The sequence below is a fragment of the Hyperolius riggenbachi genome, chromosome 7, assembly GCF_040937935.1.
Source record: "Hyperolius riggenbachi isolate aHypRig1 chromosome 7, aHypRig1.pri, whole genome shotgun sequence".
Taxonomy (NCBI): domain Eukaryota; kingdom Metazoa; phylum Chordata; class Amphibia; order Anura; family Hyperoliidae; genus Hyperolius; species Hyperolius riggenbachi.
Window position 1 is genome coordinate 154023568 of NC_090652.1, and position 21249 is coordinate 154044816.

Consider the following 21249-nt stretch of genomic DNA (forward strand, 5'->3'; position numbering starts at 1 on the left):
CACAAGCAGCCCTGCACATTCCAGTCTGACTGCCTCAGCCTGACTGTGCCGACTATAGAGAGAAGATTAGATCATATAACAGAGATAACACAGCTACTGTGCAATTAGGAAAAGCTGCAGTAAGCCAGACCACATTAGAAAAGGCATAGGAACTTATAGCATAGAAGAAATAAAGATAAACAATTTGTTACAGAGTCTCTTTAAAGTCACACGTTAGAAAATGTTCCAACGCAGACTAGCGCACAGCAATACAAAGTCTGTGCGACATTCACAGTGCACACGTTGCGTCGTTGTGTGTAAAGTGTAGCAATATTTAGAAAGTGCTGCATGCTGTGCGTTTAGCAATACATTTGCTGTGTTATGTGAGTTGCACATGCTCAGTAATGTTTTTTTTTTTTTAAATGTAACGCATGCGCCGTTTTTGTTCCATCAGTATGCAACGAAAACGGCGCACCAAGAGACACAACGTAGTCCAAAATAAAGTCCAATTTTATAACCTTCATGCGCTGCGTTAGAGTCACGTTGTGCGACTTTAACGTCACATCAAACGCACCATCCCACTGTGAAAGAGGCCTTAGTCACATGCATTTTTACAAACTGAGTAGAAACATGTCACTTTTGCCTGAAATTATAGTTTGTGATTGTGTTGGCCAACACTTTACGTGAGGCCAGCGAGAGCTCACGCAAGTGTGGTACAGTTGTATGGCATGCGCTGCAGAAGGAGTAAAAGTCACAGTGCCCGGAGACAAAACAGCTGGCCAAAAATATCTAGTCTTGCTAGTCCCCCCACAATAAGTTGGTTGTTTCAGCTGTTTGTTGAGGCTACATTCACAGTGGCTGTTGCGTTCCCTGTGACGTTATGTTTTATACAGGGACTTTTCTAGTCAATGAAAAGTATGCTTTACTGTTTATGTGTGCATTACCAACTCCTATCTTGCCTCACCCACGGCAGGCTCTTGCAGATCTTCAAAACCCTAGCTAAGCTGAGTTTTTCACCTTTGAGTCACTGACCTAGAGCGTACAGGTCAGACATTTGTATCTCTCTGGCCATGTGCTTGTCTGGAATACACAACTCAAAGTACTTAATCCATCCAACTGGCAGTTTTGTTTTTTTAAGAGGTAAGCAATAGTAGCTTCTACTTGGACTATTATATCAAATCTGAAATTTCAGGTACCCTTTTGAAAGAATCCATATTCTTATATATTTATCTTGGGGTGCAGAATGATGTACCAAGCAAAGTCTAAAAAGTAGCATTACTTACCCAGTTTATAAACCTTGTATTAACTTGTACTGCATATTATTAACTGCATTGGATACACCTTTGCATGGTCAACTGTGGTAACATGACTGAAGTATAATACAAACTGCATGCAGAAAATATGCATTCATTAAGACAGTCTTTTAACAGAACTAAATCATAAGAGAATGTCACAGTCAAGTCTTATTTATTGTCACTAATTCACGTGTCTTCTTACAGGATGACGTGTTTAATGTGTATGTGTGGGATCTGTCTATTTTTTTCTCATTAACAGATATTTAAAGGAGATGTAATTTTAAACAAAGCAGATTTCACTGATCACTGAAACTGATGTACATTAAATATGTTTATTTCTGTAATTTCATTCATTTGAAATAAAATGTAGCATTTTAGATATTGACAATACAGTATAAAATGCTGTGTAGAAGATTATAGCAGTTTGTGTGGTGTGATTAATTTTGTGGTTAAATAGATAAGGTAGCCAGAGGTAGCTGTATAGGTAGCCAGAATGAGCCCCCCACACCAAGTATAGGTAGCCAGATGTAGCCCCCTCCTTCCAATGCAGAGTAGTGTAGTGCAAGAGCAGAGCATATGAGAGCACTCACCTCTCCAGGCTCTCCTGATGGTGTACATGTAAAAAGGGCACCGAAAAATGTCTCACCCTGTCGTGGCACATTTCCCGGCAACGTTAATTACTATTCCCCCTCCCAACGGTTTGTACAGTGGAGGTAAGACGCAATTCGGTTTCCAGCTATTGCTGGAAGCCGAATTGCGCTGTTTTTATCGTCAGTTGAGCTCTGTCTTTTGCCGGTGCCCGCAATCCTCACTGAGCGCAGCTATAGCTGTAATTTACATTACAGCCTATGGCGACACTCAAATGTGCTTGGCTGGACGACACCCTTTTCACCTGTCTTGCCACCAATGATCTACCTTCAGGTGTCCTGCTCTCTGATTAGAGTTCCCTCTCTTATCACATAATGTGACGAGAGAGGGCACTGTAGTCATGAAGGTAAAGATAAGTCACTGCTCTCCTATGCTCTGATGCCATTACCCTGCATGGGAGGGGGCTACAACTGGCTACCTATACTTGGGGGTGAGGGTCACTGCTGGTCACAAGTCCCACCACAGACCCTCATAATGGCCACTAGCTATGGGTCCCAAAACAGCCACTATGGCTGCCATGGTGAAACATAAACAACTGTGAAAGGCCACCTGTTTAGTCTGCCATTTACAGATGTAGCTTTTTTCTTCTGACATAATTCACCCCACCACTGATTACATAGACATGCTATGCACTTCATATTGGCAAAAGTACTTTATATTGTATATTGTGGTACTTAAATAGTACTGTACCAGGAAATCTTAGTTCTACTTGTCAGTGAAATCTGGATGTAAAAAAATAAAAAAAAGGAAGAAGAAGAAGAAAATAAAAATTATATACATCCTAACAATCCTTTAAATATTATTGCTGGTGAGAAACACTTTAAATGTTTATTTTCATTGATAAAAAAAATACCATATGATAGAGCTTGACCACTTTTTCTTTTGCTTGACAGACGGGGTAATGAACCAGCCTCATTTGCCCCTCCTCGACGATCAGGAGGGAATAGGAGAGCAATAGATAATGCAGCTGATGGAACTGAGGACGATGTTGAGATTCGAGACGCAGACTACAATGGAACCAAAGCAAGCGAATAATCTTACTCCTTGTCACCTCAAGTGCCTTAAGACTGTATCACAACTTTATTTACCCCTTCAGTTCCCGAGTTGCCTGTAACAGTGTTTCAGGCATCTCTGGCAGTGAAGGGAGTTCCTGCTAGCGCACTTGCACAAGATGGTGCCAGTCTACTGCTCCACAAACCTAAGTGGAAGGTCAAGCACCTTCTAAATTCATCTTCCTTCTTCACACCAGCTATCTTAGTGCCACAAGCACACAGTACACAGAGGCTAAAGGTTCGGTCATCCATTTTCCAGTAAATAAGAATGGAGTACTGAACTGAATAGCTCTTGTGCTTTTCTCTGCAGTGTTCACAACACAGACTGAAAAGTCTGAATCAGGCCGATGGCAATGTGCAACGCATGTGGGACTGTTAAGAGATGTCCAAAATTACACAGTGATAGCTCCCCACCATCCACTGGCTGACAAGGGAACGGATTGGATTCTACATCCTTTTACGATCTAGTGGGCCAACCACTATATTGATGTTTACTAGCTCAAGATTTTTATTTTATTTTTTTAACCTTTCATACACAATGTGTCTTTCTGATCACCAATATTAATGATTTGTGTTTAAAAAAAATAAATAAACTAAACTCCGATGTATTCCACAGTTTACTACTGCACACTGATTGTGCTAAAGTCACAAGCACTGATAAATTTATAAAGCACAAGTAAATATATTGTAGTGGCCCTCTGTATTAGCTGCACATATTTATAGGGGTATGATTAAGAGCATGTTTGAGAGTTTCCTTGGTTTTTAGATATGGTGGACTCTTAAACCAGCCCATTGTTACTAATCGATATTTAAATGCAAATTCTTTGGATTTGGCTTCTCTAATAAAAACAATCCGTTTTACTGCAAGCTGTGTGATTTGTTGTGATGTGAATGGATAACTGAAATTTTAAAAATGGCAGAAGTCCAGCTGTGGTGTTTGTTTGTTTTTCCTTCTTAAAATATGATATACAGTGGTTTGCAAAAGTATTTGGCCCCCTTGAAGTTTTCCACATGTCATATTACTGCCCCAAACACGAATCAGTTTTATTGGAATTCCACGTGAAAGACCAATACAAAGTGTACATGTGAAAAGTGGAATGAAAATCATACAGGACTCCAAGAGGTTTTCTTCCAAGATTGCCCTGTATTTGGCTCCATCCATCTTCCCATCAACTCTGACCAGCTTCCCTGTCCCTGCTGAAGAGAAGCACCCCCAGAGCATGATGCTGCCACCACCACATTTCACAGTGGGGATGGTGTGTTCAGAGTGATGTGCAGTGTTAGTTTTCCGCCGCACATAGCGTTTTGCATTTTGGCCAAAAAGTTCCATTTTGGTCTCATCTGACCAGAGCACCTTCTTCCACATATTTGCTGTGTCCCCCACATGGCTTGTGGCAAACTGCAAACGGAACTTCTTATGCTTTTCTGTTAACAATGGCTTTCTTCTTGCCACTCTTCTATAAAGGCCAACTTTGTGCAGTGCACAACTAATAGTTGTCCTATGGACAGATTCCCCCACCTGATTTGTAGATCTCTGCAGCTCGTCCAGTCACCATGGGCCTCTTGACTGCATTTCTGATCAGCGCTCTCCTTGTTCGGCCTGTGAGTTTAGGTGGATGGCCTTGTCTTGGTAGGTTTACAGTTGTGCCATACTCCTTCCATTTCTGAATGATCGCTTGAACAGTATTCCCTGGGATGGTCAAGGCTTTAGAAATAGTTTTGTAGCCAAAACCTGCTTTAAATTTTTCAATAACTTTATCCCTAACCTGTCTGGTGTGTTCTTTGGATTTCATGGTATTGTTGCACCCAATATTCTCAAAGGCCCCATTCACAATTGAAAGCGCAAACCGCTGGCAATTACCACCAGCGTTTTGCAGGAGTGATTTTTTTCCACGATTTCACGCGGGAAAAAAAATCACTGGACACTGCAGCGATTTTCCCGCAATCGCGTTTAGTGCTTCTATAGCACTGAAACGCAATAGCCGGGAAATCACCTGAAAGTGGTGCAGGCTACGCATTTGGCGATTTGCAAATCGCCCAAGTGAGAACAGCCCCATAGGGTTTTATTACACTAGAGCTTTAAACAGCACTAGCCTTTGAGCATTTTGCCAAAATCACTGGCAAACCGCTCTAGTGTGAAAGGGGCCTTAGACAACCTCTAAGACCGTCTCAGAGCAGCTGTATTTGTACTGACATTAGATTACACACAGGTACACTCTATTTAATCATTAGCACTCATCAGGCAATGTCTATGGGCAACTGACTGCACTCAGTCCAAAGGGGGCTGAATAATTACTCGCACCCCCCTTTGCAGTTATTTGTAAAAATGTTTGGAATCATGTATGATTTTCGTTATACTGCTCATGTGTACACCACTTTGTGTTGGTCTTTCACGTGGAATTCCAATAAAATTGATTCATGTTTGTGGAAGTAATATGACAAAATGTGGAAAATTTCAAGGGGGCTGAATACATTTGCAAGCCACTGTAAAATTATTTTAAAGTTCATTTTTTTCAGTCAAGATTTCCTCACACCTGGATAATACTTAGATTTGCAACACACCATATAATAAAAAAAATCCGATTTTATGGCAGTAAAAATGATCAGTTGTCTTGAGAAAATCTTAAGTGTGTTTTTTTTGTCATTTGAGCAAGAAATCCAATCATATTATCCATTTTTGCTATAGAAAGCGATCAGCAGTGGTGGATTTTTCTGATGTATTTTTATGAAAGATGAACAGTGTAGGATAGGATTTCAAATTGATATTAGCAAAATCTTGCTATACATCTAATATAGAGACTGTAGAAGACAAGGGGGAACCACCCCCCTCCCAAAAAACCACAGGAACACTGGGAGCCCTCGCTGGTGTATTATCGAAGGATATTTGGCTAGAGTATATTATACTCGCAAGCGTTAGTTGCTTGAAGAGGCAACCACTCATCTAGACACGTGGTGAAATCCAGTCCCCACTCAGTCTTTCAATGATTGGTCGCTGCTCTTTGAAAAATACTTCACTCCACCAGGGTGTAGTGAAAACCCTACAACGTGAGGTGATAAAACAGGATATAGTGGGATAGGAAGAGCCCTTAGTGGTAGATTTTATATTTAATAATCATATTGGTCAAAAATATATAAACATCTTACCTACCTAACAAGGAGACATGGGCTTAATAAAAGGATTTAGGTACTTATCAATCAGCACTTCAGACAATGCATTTCGCAGCTCAAACCGCTTCCTCAGGAGCAGCGAAATAAGTGATCTGAAGTGCTGATTGATAATAAATACCTAAATTCTTTTATTAAACTGATGTCTCTTTGTTTAAGGTAAGCAAGACTTTTTATATTTAATAATCGTATTATTCAAAAATATATATCTTTACTAAGGGCACCTCCTATCCCACTATATCCAATATATATTATAGATCTAAGCAATTCTTTTTTGAGTTATTTAATTCATCTTTAATTCATAATTGAACACGTGCGTGGTGTACATTGGACAGCTTATTTTAAGTGTTCAAATCAATCAGAAAAATGTATGCTATGGTTGAATTAAAATTAAAAATAATTGTATGATGTAGACCACCTATACATTAAATGCAAAGTGTACACAGCTTGAAACTGGGCCAGCCAATTCTATACAGTCAATTTTGACTTGTCTAGTTGTAAGAGGTATACAATTTGCATTACATTTTAAATCTTGCCACACAGGAGCTCCAGCTTGGTAAAAAAAATATTTATAAAAATTCTCAAACTATATAGTGCCACTCCATTAAGAATTAAACATTTGCTGCACTTTCCTTTGTTATCCAATTAACTTTTTCTCCCAGGAGACGATTTTCTCATATCTAAAACAAAATTTTGCTTTTCTTGCATGCTGGGAGCTTTAAACATATTTTATTGGCCAGATTTGAAAATGTCTCCTTGGAGAAAAGTTAAAGGGATATGAGTGTTTGCATCTGGAAATATAAATATATATCACCAGCACTTTAGGTTGACCTATTGAGAGGTGATCACAATCTAGAAACCAGCAGAGATAAAAGGTAAAGTCAAGCACCAAATAATAGCTTCACATACATAAATTACAAGCTTTGATCACCGGCAGATTCCATTACACTGAACAAATCTGACAGATTGTAGCCGCCTGATTGCAATTCTAATCAATGTGTCCAAAATCAACCACAGCACGATTTTGCTCAAAAGGGCTTCGTCAGGTATAATGTGGACCATACACCCCCCCCCCCCCCCCCCCCGTGCCATGAACAGTGTTGAAGAGGCAAGGGGTATAAGAGAATTGATTCTTACCTGGGGTTTTCACCATTTCGCCAGCCCCATGACCACAGTCTCCTCGCTCACCTGCTATGGGCACCGTAATCCTCATTCAGCCCTGTCAGTCAGGCCCGTCGCCAAGAGCATTTTGCGCAGATTGTACCCTGCAGGTGCAGAAAGCTCCGGGGACAGGCATGTGCAGAACAGCCTGACTGAATAAGGATAACCAGGGCCAATAGCTGGTGAACAGCCACGCAGGAGGACAACAAGGAAAGGAACGGTGGTCATGGGGCTGAAGGAAGCTTTGTGGGTCTATACTTTTACCCCCTTCTTTTAAGGCTCACTTGAAAGCACACCTGAACTGAAAGGAATACAGAGGCTGACATATTTTGTTTGCTTTTAAACAATGCAGCTTGCCTGGCTGTCCGACTGAGCCTCTGCCTCTAATACTCTTAGCTATAGACCCTTAGGCCTGGAACCCACTGCAAACCGCAAACGCTAAACGCAACCGCTAGCAATTTGTAACAGCGGTTTGCAAGCGGATTCATGCGCGTTTGCGGTCGCGTTTTGCAACATTGTATTTTTTTGCCCAGCGGGTGCGTAGCGTTTTGCGGTTTGCGGTTTTATCCTGATTGGTCGTGTGATTAATTTTTCATTTTGTTACATTGCGCTGCACCGCAAAACGCTAGCAGAACCGCTCAGTTTAGGTTTTGCTGAGCATTTCCACTAGCGTTTCAATACTTTACATTGAAGCGCTAGCGCTCCCAAAATGCTGCAGGTCCTGCGTTTGCGTTTCTGAGAAACGCAAACGCTCCTGTGGAAGTTGCCCCATCCATTAACATTAGCACAGCGTTTTGGCAAACTGCTAGCGTATCGCAGTGCTGCCAAAACGCTGCTAAAAGCGCTCCTGTGGGTTCCAGCCCTTAGGGCTTGTTCACACTAAGGTTATTTGTGGGTTTTTGAGCGCAGGCGATTTCAGAAAATACCCTGAAAGAGCTGGTGCAAGGATTCCCTATGACAGTGCTCACATATCAGCAGTTCGATTCCAATCCACTCACCAAAGCGCTGCAAGTACCATTTTCACAGTGAATTGCCTGTAATGGAAGGTATAGAGAAATTGCAAAACGCTTGAAAAAGCACTTTGTATAGGGATTTCCCAAGCGCTTTAATGTATAAATACATTGTATTTATTCATTTCCAGGTACAAGAGTTCACTTCCTGACAGACATCAGTAATTGAAAAAAAAATCCTGCTTTCTAAGTGCTTAAAAAGTGTAGGGATGGTGATTTTCAAGCGCTGAGCAATTTTCTTTCCGATTTTTAAAAAGGAGATAGGCGATTCATAATGTGAACAAGGCCTTAAAGCGGAATATAACCCTGCATTTCAACTTTGCTCTAAAACATTATTTACAGTATATTATATGCAACCAGCATTTTTTTTTTACTAGACCAGCATTGGAAAGGTTACACAGGGCTTTAAAGTTCCTTTAGATTTCTGCAGACGCATCCGAAACTGAAATAGATACATTTTGTTTACATAATGTATCTAAGTGTTGAATGTGACTCATCTCTCTCACTGAGAAGGAGCTTGGACGACAGCCAAAGAGTGTAACTGTTTATCAATAGATACATGTAACTAAATAGAATGTATCTATCTGAACTTCTGCATATCTCTCCAGGACCTTTAAACCTGTGTTTAACCCTTCCAATGCTGGTCTAGTAAAAAAAAAATGCTTTTTGCATATAATATGCTGTAAATAATATTTTAGAGCAAAGTTGAAATGCAGGGTTATATTCCGCTTTAAAGAGGAACTGTAACGACAAAACGGCCCCTGGGGGGTACTCACCTCGGGTGGGGGAAGCCTCAGGATCCTAATGAGGCTTCCCACGCCGTCCTGCGTCCCTCGGGGGTCTCGCTGTAGCCCTCCGTGCAGCGGTGACGCAATATTTACCTTCCTGGCTCCTGCGCAGGCGCTCTGATGCCTCTCGGCGCCGAAGTAGGCGGAAATACTCGATCGCCGTCGGGTCTGCTCTACTGCGCAGGCGCAAGTTTCCGGCGCCTGCGCAGTAGAGCAGACCCGACGGAGATCGGGTATTTCCGTCTATTTCCGTGCCGAAAGTCGCCACAGCGCCCCCGCTGGAGCCAGCAAAGGTAAATATTGAACTGACAGTCGGCACAGTCGCCGGCTGTTCGGAGGGCTGCGGCGAGACCCCCGTGGGACAGAGGACGGCGTGGGAAGCCTCATTAGGATCCGGAGGCTTCCCCCACCCGAGGTGAGTACCCCCCAGGGGAGGTTTTTGTTGTTACAGTCTCTTTAAGAAGCATGCCAAACATGGTTCTGACTAAATTTAGACTATTAGATGCATGCTTGTTTCAGGCGTGTTATTCAGACAGTACTGTAGCAAAGAGATTAGCAGGACTGAAAAGCAACTGCTATGCTTAAAAAGGAACTAATATAGCAGCAATCTTATCCCTCTCAGTTCAGGTGTACTTTAAAAGTGTTTAACCACAAGAAAATGTATGCGTGCTCAACACCAAGCTTAACCCTTACAAGACTGGCTATGCAAATCTGGCTAAAATGGCTCGTGATTAGCCAATAGAGCAAATTTGCAAAGCCAGATTTGTCAGGTTCACTTGGTTGATGCACACATTTTCTCTCTGTTGTAATTAGCATTGCATTTTCTTTTCTTTGGAGGCAAGTGGTGAATGGCTTGTTTTAGGAGGTGAGAGCCCTGGAGCAGGCTGTTTGCGCCTGTCCTCCCCTTATGTGTCGCGCCCAGGGCATGCGCATATAGCAGAACGCAATGGACGTTAAGGTAAGTGCCTGTTTTTAATCTTGGGAGGTGTGTGCGGGCGGCTCTTCCCGGCGCTGGGGAGATCGCCTGCACTCCCCAGCCTCCACCGTGCCGCTGTGTGGGTTCCAGGCGGTGAGAGAGCCTGGGACCCCCGTGGCCCCCCAGTTGTATGGGGGCAATGGGAAGCCTCCTCATGGCACCCCTGGATAGTGCTATGTAGCATGAACTAATTCCCGCAGGGCGATTGTTTTGCGGTTTTTGACCCTGCATATTTAGGCATGCGAAAGCAAATGCATATTTGCATGAGCAATGTCTCGTGATTAGCCAATAGGCCAAATTTGCAAAGCCAGATTTGTCAGGTTCACTTGGTTGATGCACACATTTTCTCTGTTGTAATTAGTACTTTAAAAGTGTACCTGAGATGAAAATGTAGAAAGGTTTTATATATACCTGGTCTTCCTCCAGCCCCCTCTGTGCTAATCACTCCCTCACCACTGTCCTCCGCCTCCTGGATGATCCAGGAGAAGCTCAGTTATCTTCGGCAAGTGCAGCAAGCACAGACGCAGTCCGGCCACACTCCAACTGGGAGCATTGTGTGCCGGCGCAGAATACTCCCAGCGGCGGGGCATGTGCAGCAGTATGCGTGAAATGCCTGACTGTCCGAAGATAACGGGGTTTCTACAAGTTCATCCACGAGGCGGAGGACAGTAACGAAGGAGCAATCTGCATGGAGGGGGCTGGAGTAAGACCCTGGTATGTATACTTTACAGGTTTACTTTAAGCTCACCTGTCTGACGGCATTCCCCTCCCATGTCTGCTCTCCATCATCGCCAGGCTCCTGCACCTCATGAACTGACAGCATGCACACCTCAAAGGGTACAGGCATTCTGGTGGCAACAGAGGAAAATCTTAAGCACCACTTCACAGGGGGTATACACAACATGGGAGGATCTGGGGGCTCGGACGGCAAAAGCATCTGCAGATTTTCAATAAATTTCAATCTGTGTGTAGTAAACTGGTAGAAATAGATTGCTCTGATCAGATTCCATCAGACAGTGATCTGAAGGTCAAATCTGGTGGCCATCTGGCAGTGCATGAGCATCATACAGGACTCCTGAAGTGAGAGAGATATAAAGGCTGCCATATGGATTTGCTTTTAAGCAATACCAGATGTCTGGCATACTGCTGATCCTCTGACTAATACTTCAAGGCCCCACTCACACAAATTGCGACCACTTAGTGATTTTACATTACTTTTTTGGCAATCGCCAGGAAAATGCTGCATGCATCATGTTTGCGATCAGAACGAATTGCAAATGCTGCAGTGAGAGTGATCCCATAGGATTACTTGTCCAGTAGCGCTTTGCTGATTGCAGGTGAAAAGTGCCCGAGTGAATGGACCCTGAGCCATAGAACCTGAACAAGCATGTAGGAAATTAGGCGTTTGACATTTTTGTGAGATCTGTCAAGATTATCCGCATGCTTGTTTCAGGTGTGTGATTCAGGCACTACTGCAGCCAAATAGATCAGCAGGGCTGCCAGACGACTGCTATTGTTTAAAGGGAAATATGGTAGCCTCCATATACTTCTCAATCCAGGTTCCCTTTAAGTCTTCAAGAATGACCTGAAAGGGACAATGCCAAACACCAAGAAAAAATGTAAAGTGAACCCTACAAACATCAGAATATGCACTTGAATTCAGAAAACGTACCCAAATCAAAAGCAAGAATTTAATGGAATGAAATCTTTAGCAACTGAAACCTTTTAGGAAAATGAAAAATCCTAGAAAGCCTAAACCGGTTAAGTTCCCACTCATGTTACGACAGCTCCACCTTGTGGGTGAAATGCAGTGGACAGGCCTGGGAAAGGGACTTCAGAGATTACCGTATATAAAAGAGCTTTGCCCTATTTCCCTGACATTAAGACATCCCCCGAAAATAAGCCCTAGCAGGAATCTCAAGCAGGTTGGAAATATAAGCCCTACCCCGAAAATAAGCAGAGTGGCAGTAAGGGGGAAAAGTATGGCAACTTGTGTTTTTACTGGAGCCCATGGCTCAGTCCATTGGCCAATCACTGCAGTAATTGGCCCCACCTGCGATACCATCAACTCCAGTAGAAAACACACATTGCCGTACTTCTTCCCCATGGGTTGAAGCTCGGGACACAACAAAATGGAACTGGTGGGAACAAGGAGGATGCAGAGGGACACGGGGACAGAATGGCATGGAGCTGGAGATAGAAGGGTGCTGGGGACATGGGGGGAGAGCAAAAGACACAGTGGAGGACATAGGAAGACCGGGATAGAGGAGGGCACGTGTACACAGAGGGGCATCAGGATACTAAGGGTACAAGCGGGACACGGGCACACAAGAGGTGTGTCCAGCAGAGGAAGAGGTGGCACAGTGGGGAAGGCAGGAGGGCACACAGCACAGGAACTTGCGTGTTCATAGAAATACAAGACATGCCCTGAAAAATAAGCCCTAGCACATACTTTGATGCAAAAAATATAAGACACTGGCTCATATGCAATTACCTTTTCACCTGAGTTATCTCCTAGGAGATAACTCATCTTCTCTTTAAACTAACTTCAGTATTTTAGAATTGAAACAGTACCCAATAGGCATACGAGAGGAATCGGCACAGGAGACTTGGGCGCAGGATAAAGCCTGTATGGCTTATCCTGCTCCTGCACAAATTCCCATTGATTTTAAATACTATTTCCCCTCCAGGCCGTAATGGATGGTAGGGAATGAAATAATTCAGCTTACAGCAATTGCAGGAGGCCGAATTATAGTGTTTTATAAGTAACTTCAGGTCTGTCTTCTGACGGCGCTGAAGTTACTCACTGCTGCGCCCAAGTCTCCTGCGCAGGAATGGAAGCGTTAGCCCAAAAGTTGGTGATGAAGTACTATGAAATTTATTTTGAGTATTGTCTTGTCTGCTAGTGGCTTAAAAAGGCATTTTATGACAAGGTGTTAATATATCACCATTGAGCTCAGGAGAAAAAAAAAAGTCAATTGCATATGGGCCACTGTCTTATTTTCAGGGAAAGACGGTTAACTGTAATTTCATATTATATACATACACATGAAAAAAAACACTTTAGAAGACAAAGAAGTTTATTGATTTTACATTTTAAATAGACATTTCATATTAAAGATCAGTTTATGCCATATAGCCTTTGTGCTAAGGGTATTCTTAGCGACACTACAGTATTCACTCTGAATGGAGTTTCTCTAAAACAATCCTCAGTGACCGCTAACAGGCCAGATTTTTCGATCTCTTTATGGGATGACCAGGACGATCATCTCAGCTCTTTTACCCTCAAATTCCTGTTGAGTCACTTTGGATACATGTAGAATGTTTCAGCTATACTAGTGCAGACATATACACATTTCCATGATTACAAATAACTTTACAGTGGTTACATCCATCCGTCCTTTTTCAAAAAATATTTTAATAGTAAAAATTGTCATCAGGAGGAAATAAAAGGATTTACACTGTTCGATTATATCATAAGGCATTTAGAATCTCCAGGGTTTTTTTTGTTCAATAAAACCCTCACACAAAGGCATTTACATTAAAAAAAAAATAGCTTCATTTAATAAAATGACATCCAAAAACAAGGTTTTCTTAAATTACACAAGAGGTAGGCTATTCTGAAAAGACCCTTTAATGAGAACACGTACCCATCCATATAACACTGTCACATTAGCCTGTCTGGAATGCACCCCTTCTCATAGCCTGAGACTTCAGTGCTGGCTACAGGTCTTTAGCCTAGTATATGAACATCTAAAGATGAACACTTGGAAAATGTGGTAAAATACATACAAAGCATAGAAATGATCTGGAGAAAGAGTTTCAATTTCAAAAGGGTTTTATTACCTGCCACTTGGGAAGGTTTTTGCTTCATTCTCACCTTCCTACCTAGGCTAGAGTCATGTAACCAGCATTGGAATGCTTACGATTAAAAAAGAAAAAACTGGGGTTGATTTACTAAGGTTGTGGAACAGTGGAGACCACACATTGGGGCACTTTCTACTAGCACTGTTGAGACTAATAGAAGCTGTGCAGGAGTGTTTCAATCGTTACAATGAGACTAGATTTTTCCCGACCGCAAATGTTGTCCTGTTGCATTTTTTTTTGCGCTTGAACTTGTAGCCAAAAAGTAGGAGCACAGAAAAATCACATAGCAATTGCGGTAGTATGCAATTTTTTTGTGATTCGCCAATTAAAAATGTTTTTCCAGATCTTTTTTTCTTTGAAAGGTAGGAGTACAAATGCTGACGTTGGCACAGCAGTATACAATGGAGGGTTTTAACTTTTTTTTCCTTACTCCCATTCTTCGCAAATCTCATCCCCTACACCAGTCAGATCTTAAAATAAAACCCACAGAAGTGGAAATAGAATTGAACAACAATGAGATCATGTTTCTTACTGGAAAAGGGCCCTACGAGTACATTCACACCATGCGTGTTTTGCATAATACTACTACACATCAGCTCACTGCCCATAAAGTCATGTGGGCTCTGAGTTCACATGTGGTATTACTGTGCAACCTAACCACATAGTGTAACTGCTAAGTGACCCTGGAGTTCTTGCCCCATGCCAATTACCACGTTACTAAATAACAATTTTAAAAAATGGTATTTATGTTGCTATGTGGCTACTAGTCTTCTCCTGCCACCAACACTGCCTATGGAGGAGGGGCATTACATTATAAACATGCAACATAGCATCCATTAACTCCTACGCAACCAGATAGGAGGGACAGAGCTATGCCCAATGTAAAAGCCATGGGTAAGGATATTGGTGGCCATACCATTGGGTGTGAACTTGCTGATCCAAGCCAACTAACCCATCTAGAGACTCCTATGGGAGCTGGTTTGAACAGCATGCGCCTACAAACTAGTTAGTCAACTACAATTGCAGTGCTGTGTGACTAGAGTGCATTTGAAGGCTGGGAAACCAAGTCAAGATCCTGGAACCAGCAATGGCGTATGCCAAGGCAGCATGCATACTGTATTTGCAATGCCCTGCAGGCAAGTTGCTATATGGTGCCGGGTGGCTTTTTCTCAAGTAATTACTGTGAAGGCCGATTTGATGAGGACATACTATGAGATGGGTATAGGGCCTCTAACGCTCTACCAATAATTTACTGCTCACAATAAAAGTTAAGACAATCTTACAAAACCACACGTAATTGTTAAAAAAAATCCTCAAAGTAAAAAAATTTAAAATCATACAGATGTGAAAAGACAAATGTTTATCCAGTAATAAACAACCCAGTACGTGAAATTATTTAAGTGCATATCTAGTGCGGCCCTAGGATTCCGGATTTGCAAGAATAAACACGTGTTCTCTTAATTAGGACTTCAACATTTCAGTAAGGTGAAAGCATTATTTTGTAGTCTTTAGTAGATTAGCTGTACACTTCATTAATATAGAGAAAGCTTTTTCATACAGGAGTGCTCACAAAACGTGCCTAAAACAGATTAAAAGCCAATTCCAATTATCATATCTTGCGGATTAGAACACACAGTAGGGGAGGGAGAAACACTTGCTTTATGGTCATTTGGATACCCTTCAGAAAGCAAATTGTCAGTATTCCCATCTTTTATGAAACTAGACACCCAAATACCTTATCACAGTAGGTTGGGGGGGGGGGGGGGGGGGGGGGTTGGGAGGGAGGGAAGAAAATCAAACCCTCCTCTTTCAAGCCATTTTACCACAGTATGCATCATCCAAAGAAGCAGAATGTGCCCCATCCGTCCATAGCCAACATGATTTATTGATCCACTGGCATATACAAACAACAATGCAGGAGTGAGGTCAACAATAGGATACCTTGCTAGTGGAACGCAGCGTGACCAAGCGTCCATAATGACGTGAAACGGCCGTCGCCAATACCACCTGAGCCCGAGGCACCCACCTCCACCCCCGCAGCTGCATCACGATATGTCAAGGTATCATATTGTTAACATCACTCCTGCATTGCTTGAGTATGCCAGTGGATCAATAAATCACGTTGGCTATGGACGGATGGTACGTTTGCATACATCTTTCTTCACGTTTATTAGCAGAGCACATGTCTAATACAGTCCTGCTGGAGCCATACAGCAGCGGTGAGTGTTTGCCAATGTATCCACCTATCCATGACATTATAGGTTCTATATGAGGGGAGGGCCACATCAGCCTGTTTCTTGCTAGATCAGTTTACCACAGTATCCCTGTTATGGAGGATTCTCTTATTCCCTGTCCTACAGATGTCAGTTGCCCAAATGAAAGCTGTAGGGTGACTCCAGAACAAACTGTAGAGGGAATTCTACCCAACAGAGACACACAAAAATAACCAGAGAGAGGTGGCAGCTGTGCCTCACTGAAACCTTACCAAGCATCACATATGGTTGACTGGAGCAGGACTTTGTGTAGAATGGTGAATGGCTTTTACAGATAAGGTGTACATCCCATATAAATAAAACCATTCTTAGATATAACCAAATATGTGCTTCTGACAACTCTTCACTTAAATGTGAAAAAGCCAACCAAAAGGGGAAATCCTGCAGGTTATTTAAGCCACATACATTTACATCGTTGAGGCAATCTGGAATAGGGCATGCAGATCGCATATTAGTAACAGTGCATTATCAATTTTCCTAGTTTTAGCTTTGCAGTGGTACATTCATCTAGGGATAGCCAGTCAACATGGAACACCAAAAACCTCAAACAATGCTCTTTTCCTTCCTAATACCTAACTGTAACCTCTCCTCATAAGGTACAGTGGAGCAGATTTATCAAAATCCGTGCAAGGAAAACTAGAGCACATATGGCGCAAAAATGGACCAGATCAACTGCTCCACATGTGCCCCTGTTTTGCACCAGATTTGCTCAAATTCTCCTAGCACTGATTTTGAAAAAAACCCACCCTAGCGTTTTCCTTAATGCCTATGCTTACCTCCCCCTACTCTATTCACTATTACTAACCTTGCTAAAATAAAGCCTCCAGATACCTTCTGTAGTTTGCTTCTACAATGCTTGCTTTGGGCGCCAGTTCAAAGCTACACGGTTTAGCAGAGTGTGAGTGTGTGTGTGAGTGTGTGTGTGAGTGAGAGTGTGTGTGTGAGTGAGAGTGTGTGTGTGAGTGAGAGTGTGTGTGTGTGTGTGTGTGTGTGTGTGTGAGTGTGTGTGTGTGTGTGAGTGTGAGTGTGAGTGAGTGTGAGTGTGAGTGTGTGAGAGTGTGTGAGTGTGTGAGTGTGTGAGTGTGTGTGTGTGTGTGTGTGTGTGTGTGTGTGTGTGTGTGTGTGTGTGTGTGTGTGTGTGTGTGTGTGTGTGTGTGTGTGTGTGTGTGTGTGGACAGGTCTTGCTGCCCTACGCCACTGGCGTCATCACGTGCATGTGCGGTGTATTCTCAATTACAGTTCACCGTAAATTCTTCAAATTAAAGTGTAGGCCCTTTACACACCCCAAATTGAGGGTATGAAGGGGGACACCCCCCCCCCCCCCCCCCCCGATATACCCATGTCAAATTTGCAGCCCGAGCCCTGCTAGTTCACAATACAGGTTCATGTGCCATATCTCAGGAACCAGCAGTGCTCGGGGACTGCAAATTGCACAAAGGTAGATCAGGGAGTGCCCTCTATACTGTCAACATGTGGGGTGTGTAAGAGGCCTAGAATTTAAATAATTCAGGGTGAACTGTAATAAAGAATACACTGCACATGCGCGCAATGGCACACACCGCAGGGACGTAGGCTGCAGGAGAAGAAAAAAAAAAGTATCCCGCTGCATATGCACGTGATAAAATTCGCTGACGTAGCAGCAAATCCTGGCTATTTGTTTCAGTAACTGAATAGAAACAGTAGCTGAATACATGTGCCTAATTAAATTAGTAAACCCAATAGTTGCAGCTTTGCTATGCAAAAACTGAGTGTTGGCTGCCTAAACCGGGCACCCAATGCCACTGATTAAAGGACAATTGAAGTGAGAGTTATATGAAGGCTGCCATATTTTTAAGCAATACCAGTTACCTGGCTGTCCTGCTCATCCTCTGCCTCTAATAATTTTAGCCATAGACCCTGCACAAGGATGCAGCAGATCAGGCGTTTGACATTGTCAGATCTGACAAGCTTAGCTGTATGCTTGCTTCAGGTGTGTTATTTAGACGCTACTGCAGCCAAATAGACCAGCAGGGCAGCCAGACAACTGGTGTTGCTTAAAAGGAAAGCATTATGGCAGCCTCCACATCCCTCTCACTACAGTTGTCCTTTAACCTCCCTGGCGTTCAATTTTCCCAGGATTTCTGTGCAAACAGTGATAAAATTTATTTTTAAAACTTTTTTTCCCCTGCAACTTGCCAAAATGTGTCAAGCAAGGGTCTAGTATACAGTGCAGGAGAGTATTGATGTGTATGCACGTTTATACTGTTCACAGCATGTTTTTTTGGACAGACATTTCTGTCCATACCGCTAAAGGCTTCAGACTCAGAACAAAATGGATGCATATGCATGGTCACAAGACAGGCTCACTGTAAGAAAAGTTGAGTAGTGGAAAAAAGCTTCAAGACGATAAGAAATCTTCAAGTAAAAGTTCAGTGTTCGATTACTTGTGTGCTAGTTATTTGCTACGCCATCTTGGAGCATCATTGTATGAATATGATGCATCCTTTCTGTCTTATACAAGCTTTATGTACTGCAATAATAATCTCAGGAAGTTATCTGTTCCCTTTGAGCTCTTTAAGGAGCCTACCATCTGTTTTCTTACCCCATCAAAATATCAGTTTGATTCCATGTGGAAAACTGGCTGTACTAGAGACAGACCTGTGCACTGCCACTGGCCTATATTAGGGGCAATAAGAAGCAGAACAATCTAGGATTTTTCCATTATTAATGATTTGTACAATAATTCAAGCACTCGCATAACTAAAGCAGGAATAAGTAATGTATTAGTGGAGTAAAAAGAAGAGCTTTTGTAGACTTTGAGATGACTGAAGGTTCTGGCGTATCAGAGGGCTAACAGGTTCTTTTAAATCTCAAACATTAAATGGAGTTCTAATAAAGCATCTGTAAACATTCAATGTACCATAATAAGGTTTCCTATACTGGCCTGCCGACATCCATAGTAATGCTTCTTGAGGTACCTGAACAGTAGAGTTGGTTAGACAAGCTAAATATTTAGCTTGTCAATTTCCCAACGCCAAATAGCCCTCAAACATCTGAGGAGTAGTGAAAGAAAAGAAGTAATGTGCTCTGCACAGCAATTTAAAAAGCAATCAGAAAGTATTCCAACCGAAAGCGTCAGCCGCGTTCCGATTGGCTTCCATGAATGCTCCACATGCCCTACTATCATTCATACCATCTTCTTAAAGCATGTTCAGACAGGTCTCTTTAGCATTATGCACATACCAGATGATCCTCTGCTGGAGTCAAATATATTACCCATCAAGAAAAAAATGCCTATCCAGGATGCAAATTTTCAAACCATGAGCACCACAAGTGAGCCTCGTGAAATAAGCGATGATTACGTTTGAATTATTTGTTACTGTTGAAATGCTATGATCTTCACGTTTCTCACTGAAATGTAATTGAAGTCTGTTGTGGATAGTGCTCAGTTTCTTACAGTATCATCTTCACTACACCCTGTGGAGAGTGCATACCCTGAACAATCATATTCTGGGACATGGATCCACCGAACTCAAGTCTTTTAGCAAGCCTGGGGAGAAACAGAAAAGTTTAACAAAGGGCAAAATAGTTAAGAAAATCATAATTGTGAAACTAAGCATCAAGACGACAAAGGTGGGGGAAATTCTACACAATATGCTTAAAATAGGCCTAAACAGCCCTGACTGACAGCAGGGCCAACCTTCTGACTTCAGTAATTCAACTGTAGTTATATACATTAGAGGACAGCCTAACTTACACAGAAAAGCAATTCAGACACCATAGGAGAGCAGTGCTCTACCTCTTCCTCCACCTGTGGAGACACTACTGGGGCCTTATGCACAACGGACAAATTCCATCCAGCAATTTTTGGATCTTGCATTCGGTGAGAAATATTTTCTGGATTTAGTCTACTCAATATCCCAGAAAAAGTTGTTACCCAAGTTGGAGTCAGTGCTGACTTTTGATGGTTCACCAACCAACCCACCTGATTCAATAAGTTTAATGTCAGATCCCTGTGAGCCTGAACTTATTCCTCTCTGTGCATAAATTAGCTGGTCATTTAAGTAGGGAATGATTGCAACTCCCTGCAATCTAATGCTAGGTACACACCATACAATTTTCTGGCAGATTTACCTGCCAGATCGATTTCCAACATGTCCGATCTGAATTTAAATCTATTTTTTTAGATCATCTTTTATAGATTTTCATAGAACTGAACGAAAAAAAAAATAAAAATGAGAAAAAAAAAAAAAAAGCGATCGAAATTCAGATTGGACATGTTGGAAATAATCATCGATCTAGCAGGTAAGTCTGCCAGAAAATTGTATGGTGTGTACCGAGCATTAGGGATTTTATCACCACCGCTTCTACCTTCATAAAGATATGGGGTGCTGTTGCAGTGCCCTGAACTGGTAATGTTGGGTCCCTCAGCATGACTTGTATTGCAAATCTTAGGGATTTCTGGTGTTCCTAAAATACAGGTATATGCAAATATGCATCTTTGAGGTCTATAGTCACGAGTGGTTTCTTTTCTTGAGAAAGATGGTATTGATTATATGCTCTCCATTCTGAACTTTAGTATTTCAGGAGCCTTCAGGTTCAAAATAAAAGATCTAATCTTCGGTTACCTATTTGAAGAGGCGTGGGGGGGGGGGGGGGGAGAATCTGTTTTACCTACAACAAACTATCCTCATAGAGGACCATTTCAATGAGAGGATTGGGCTTGGCCTCCACTCAGTTTGAGATTTTGTAGGATTTTAATTGCTGTGCTTCACCGTTTGGTCAAAATCGACAGATATGTTGGGGCATAGGTTTCTGACAGATGTGAACAGAGGACTGAGCCTGCTGGGAATCAAACAGGAAAAATAGGGGGGTGGGGGGGGGGTGGGAGAAGATACTCATCTTGGGAGGGGGAGAAGCCTTTGGATCCTATTGAGGCTTTACCCGTCCTCAGTCCCACCGTGGTCTCCCTGGGCCCCTCTGAATGCACAGCCGACAATTTGTCAGGCTGTGCAATATTTACTTTTCCCTGTTTCAGGGGGGCCCAGCTGTTGCG

The 21249-nt window shown here is 42.4% G+C and overlaps 2 protein-coding genes across 7 annotated transcripts in view; one reads left to right on the forward strand and one right to left on the reverse strand.

Moving 5' to 3' along the window:
* LOC137524653 (myosin-11) overlaps positions 1-3841 on the forward strand; it is a 162134-nt gene extending 158293 nt beyond the window's left edge. For 3 of the 4 annotated variants that reach the window (XM_068244767.1, XM_068244768.1, XM_068244770.1), the window contains one exon: positions 2816-3841. In XM_068244767.1, the coding sequence (XP_068100868.1) occupies positions 2816-2957 (142 nt within the window). In that variant the 3' untranslated portion in view covers positions 2958-3841. The remainder of the gene's footprint in view (positions 1-2815) is intronic. The other variant, XM_068244769.1, reaches the window with a different exon arrangement.
* Positions 1-21249, reverse strand: part of NDE1 (nudE neurodevelopment protein 1) — a 136848-nt gene that overhangs the window by 30226 nt on the left and 85373 nt on the right. For 2 of the 3 annotated variants that reach the window (XM_068244772.1, XM_068244771.1), the window contains exon 9: positions 19651-19743. In XM_068244772.1, coding sequence (XP_068100873.1) covers positions 19651-19743 — 93 coding nt within the window. The remainder of the gene's footprint in view (positions 1-19650; positions 19744-21249) is intronic. The other variant, XM_068244773.1, reaches the window with a different exon arrangement.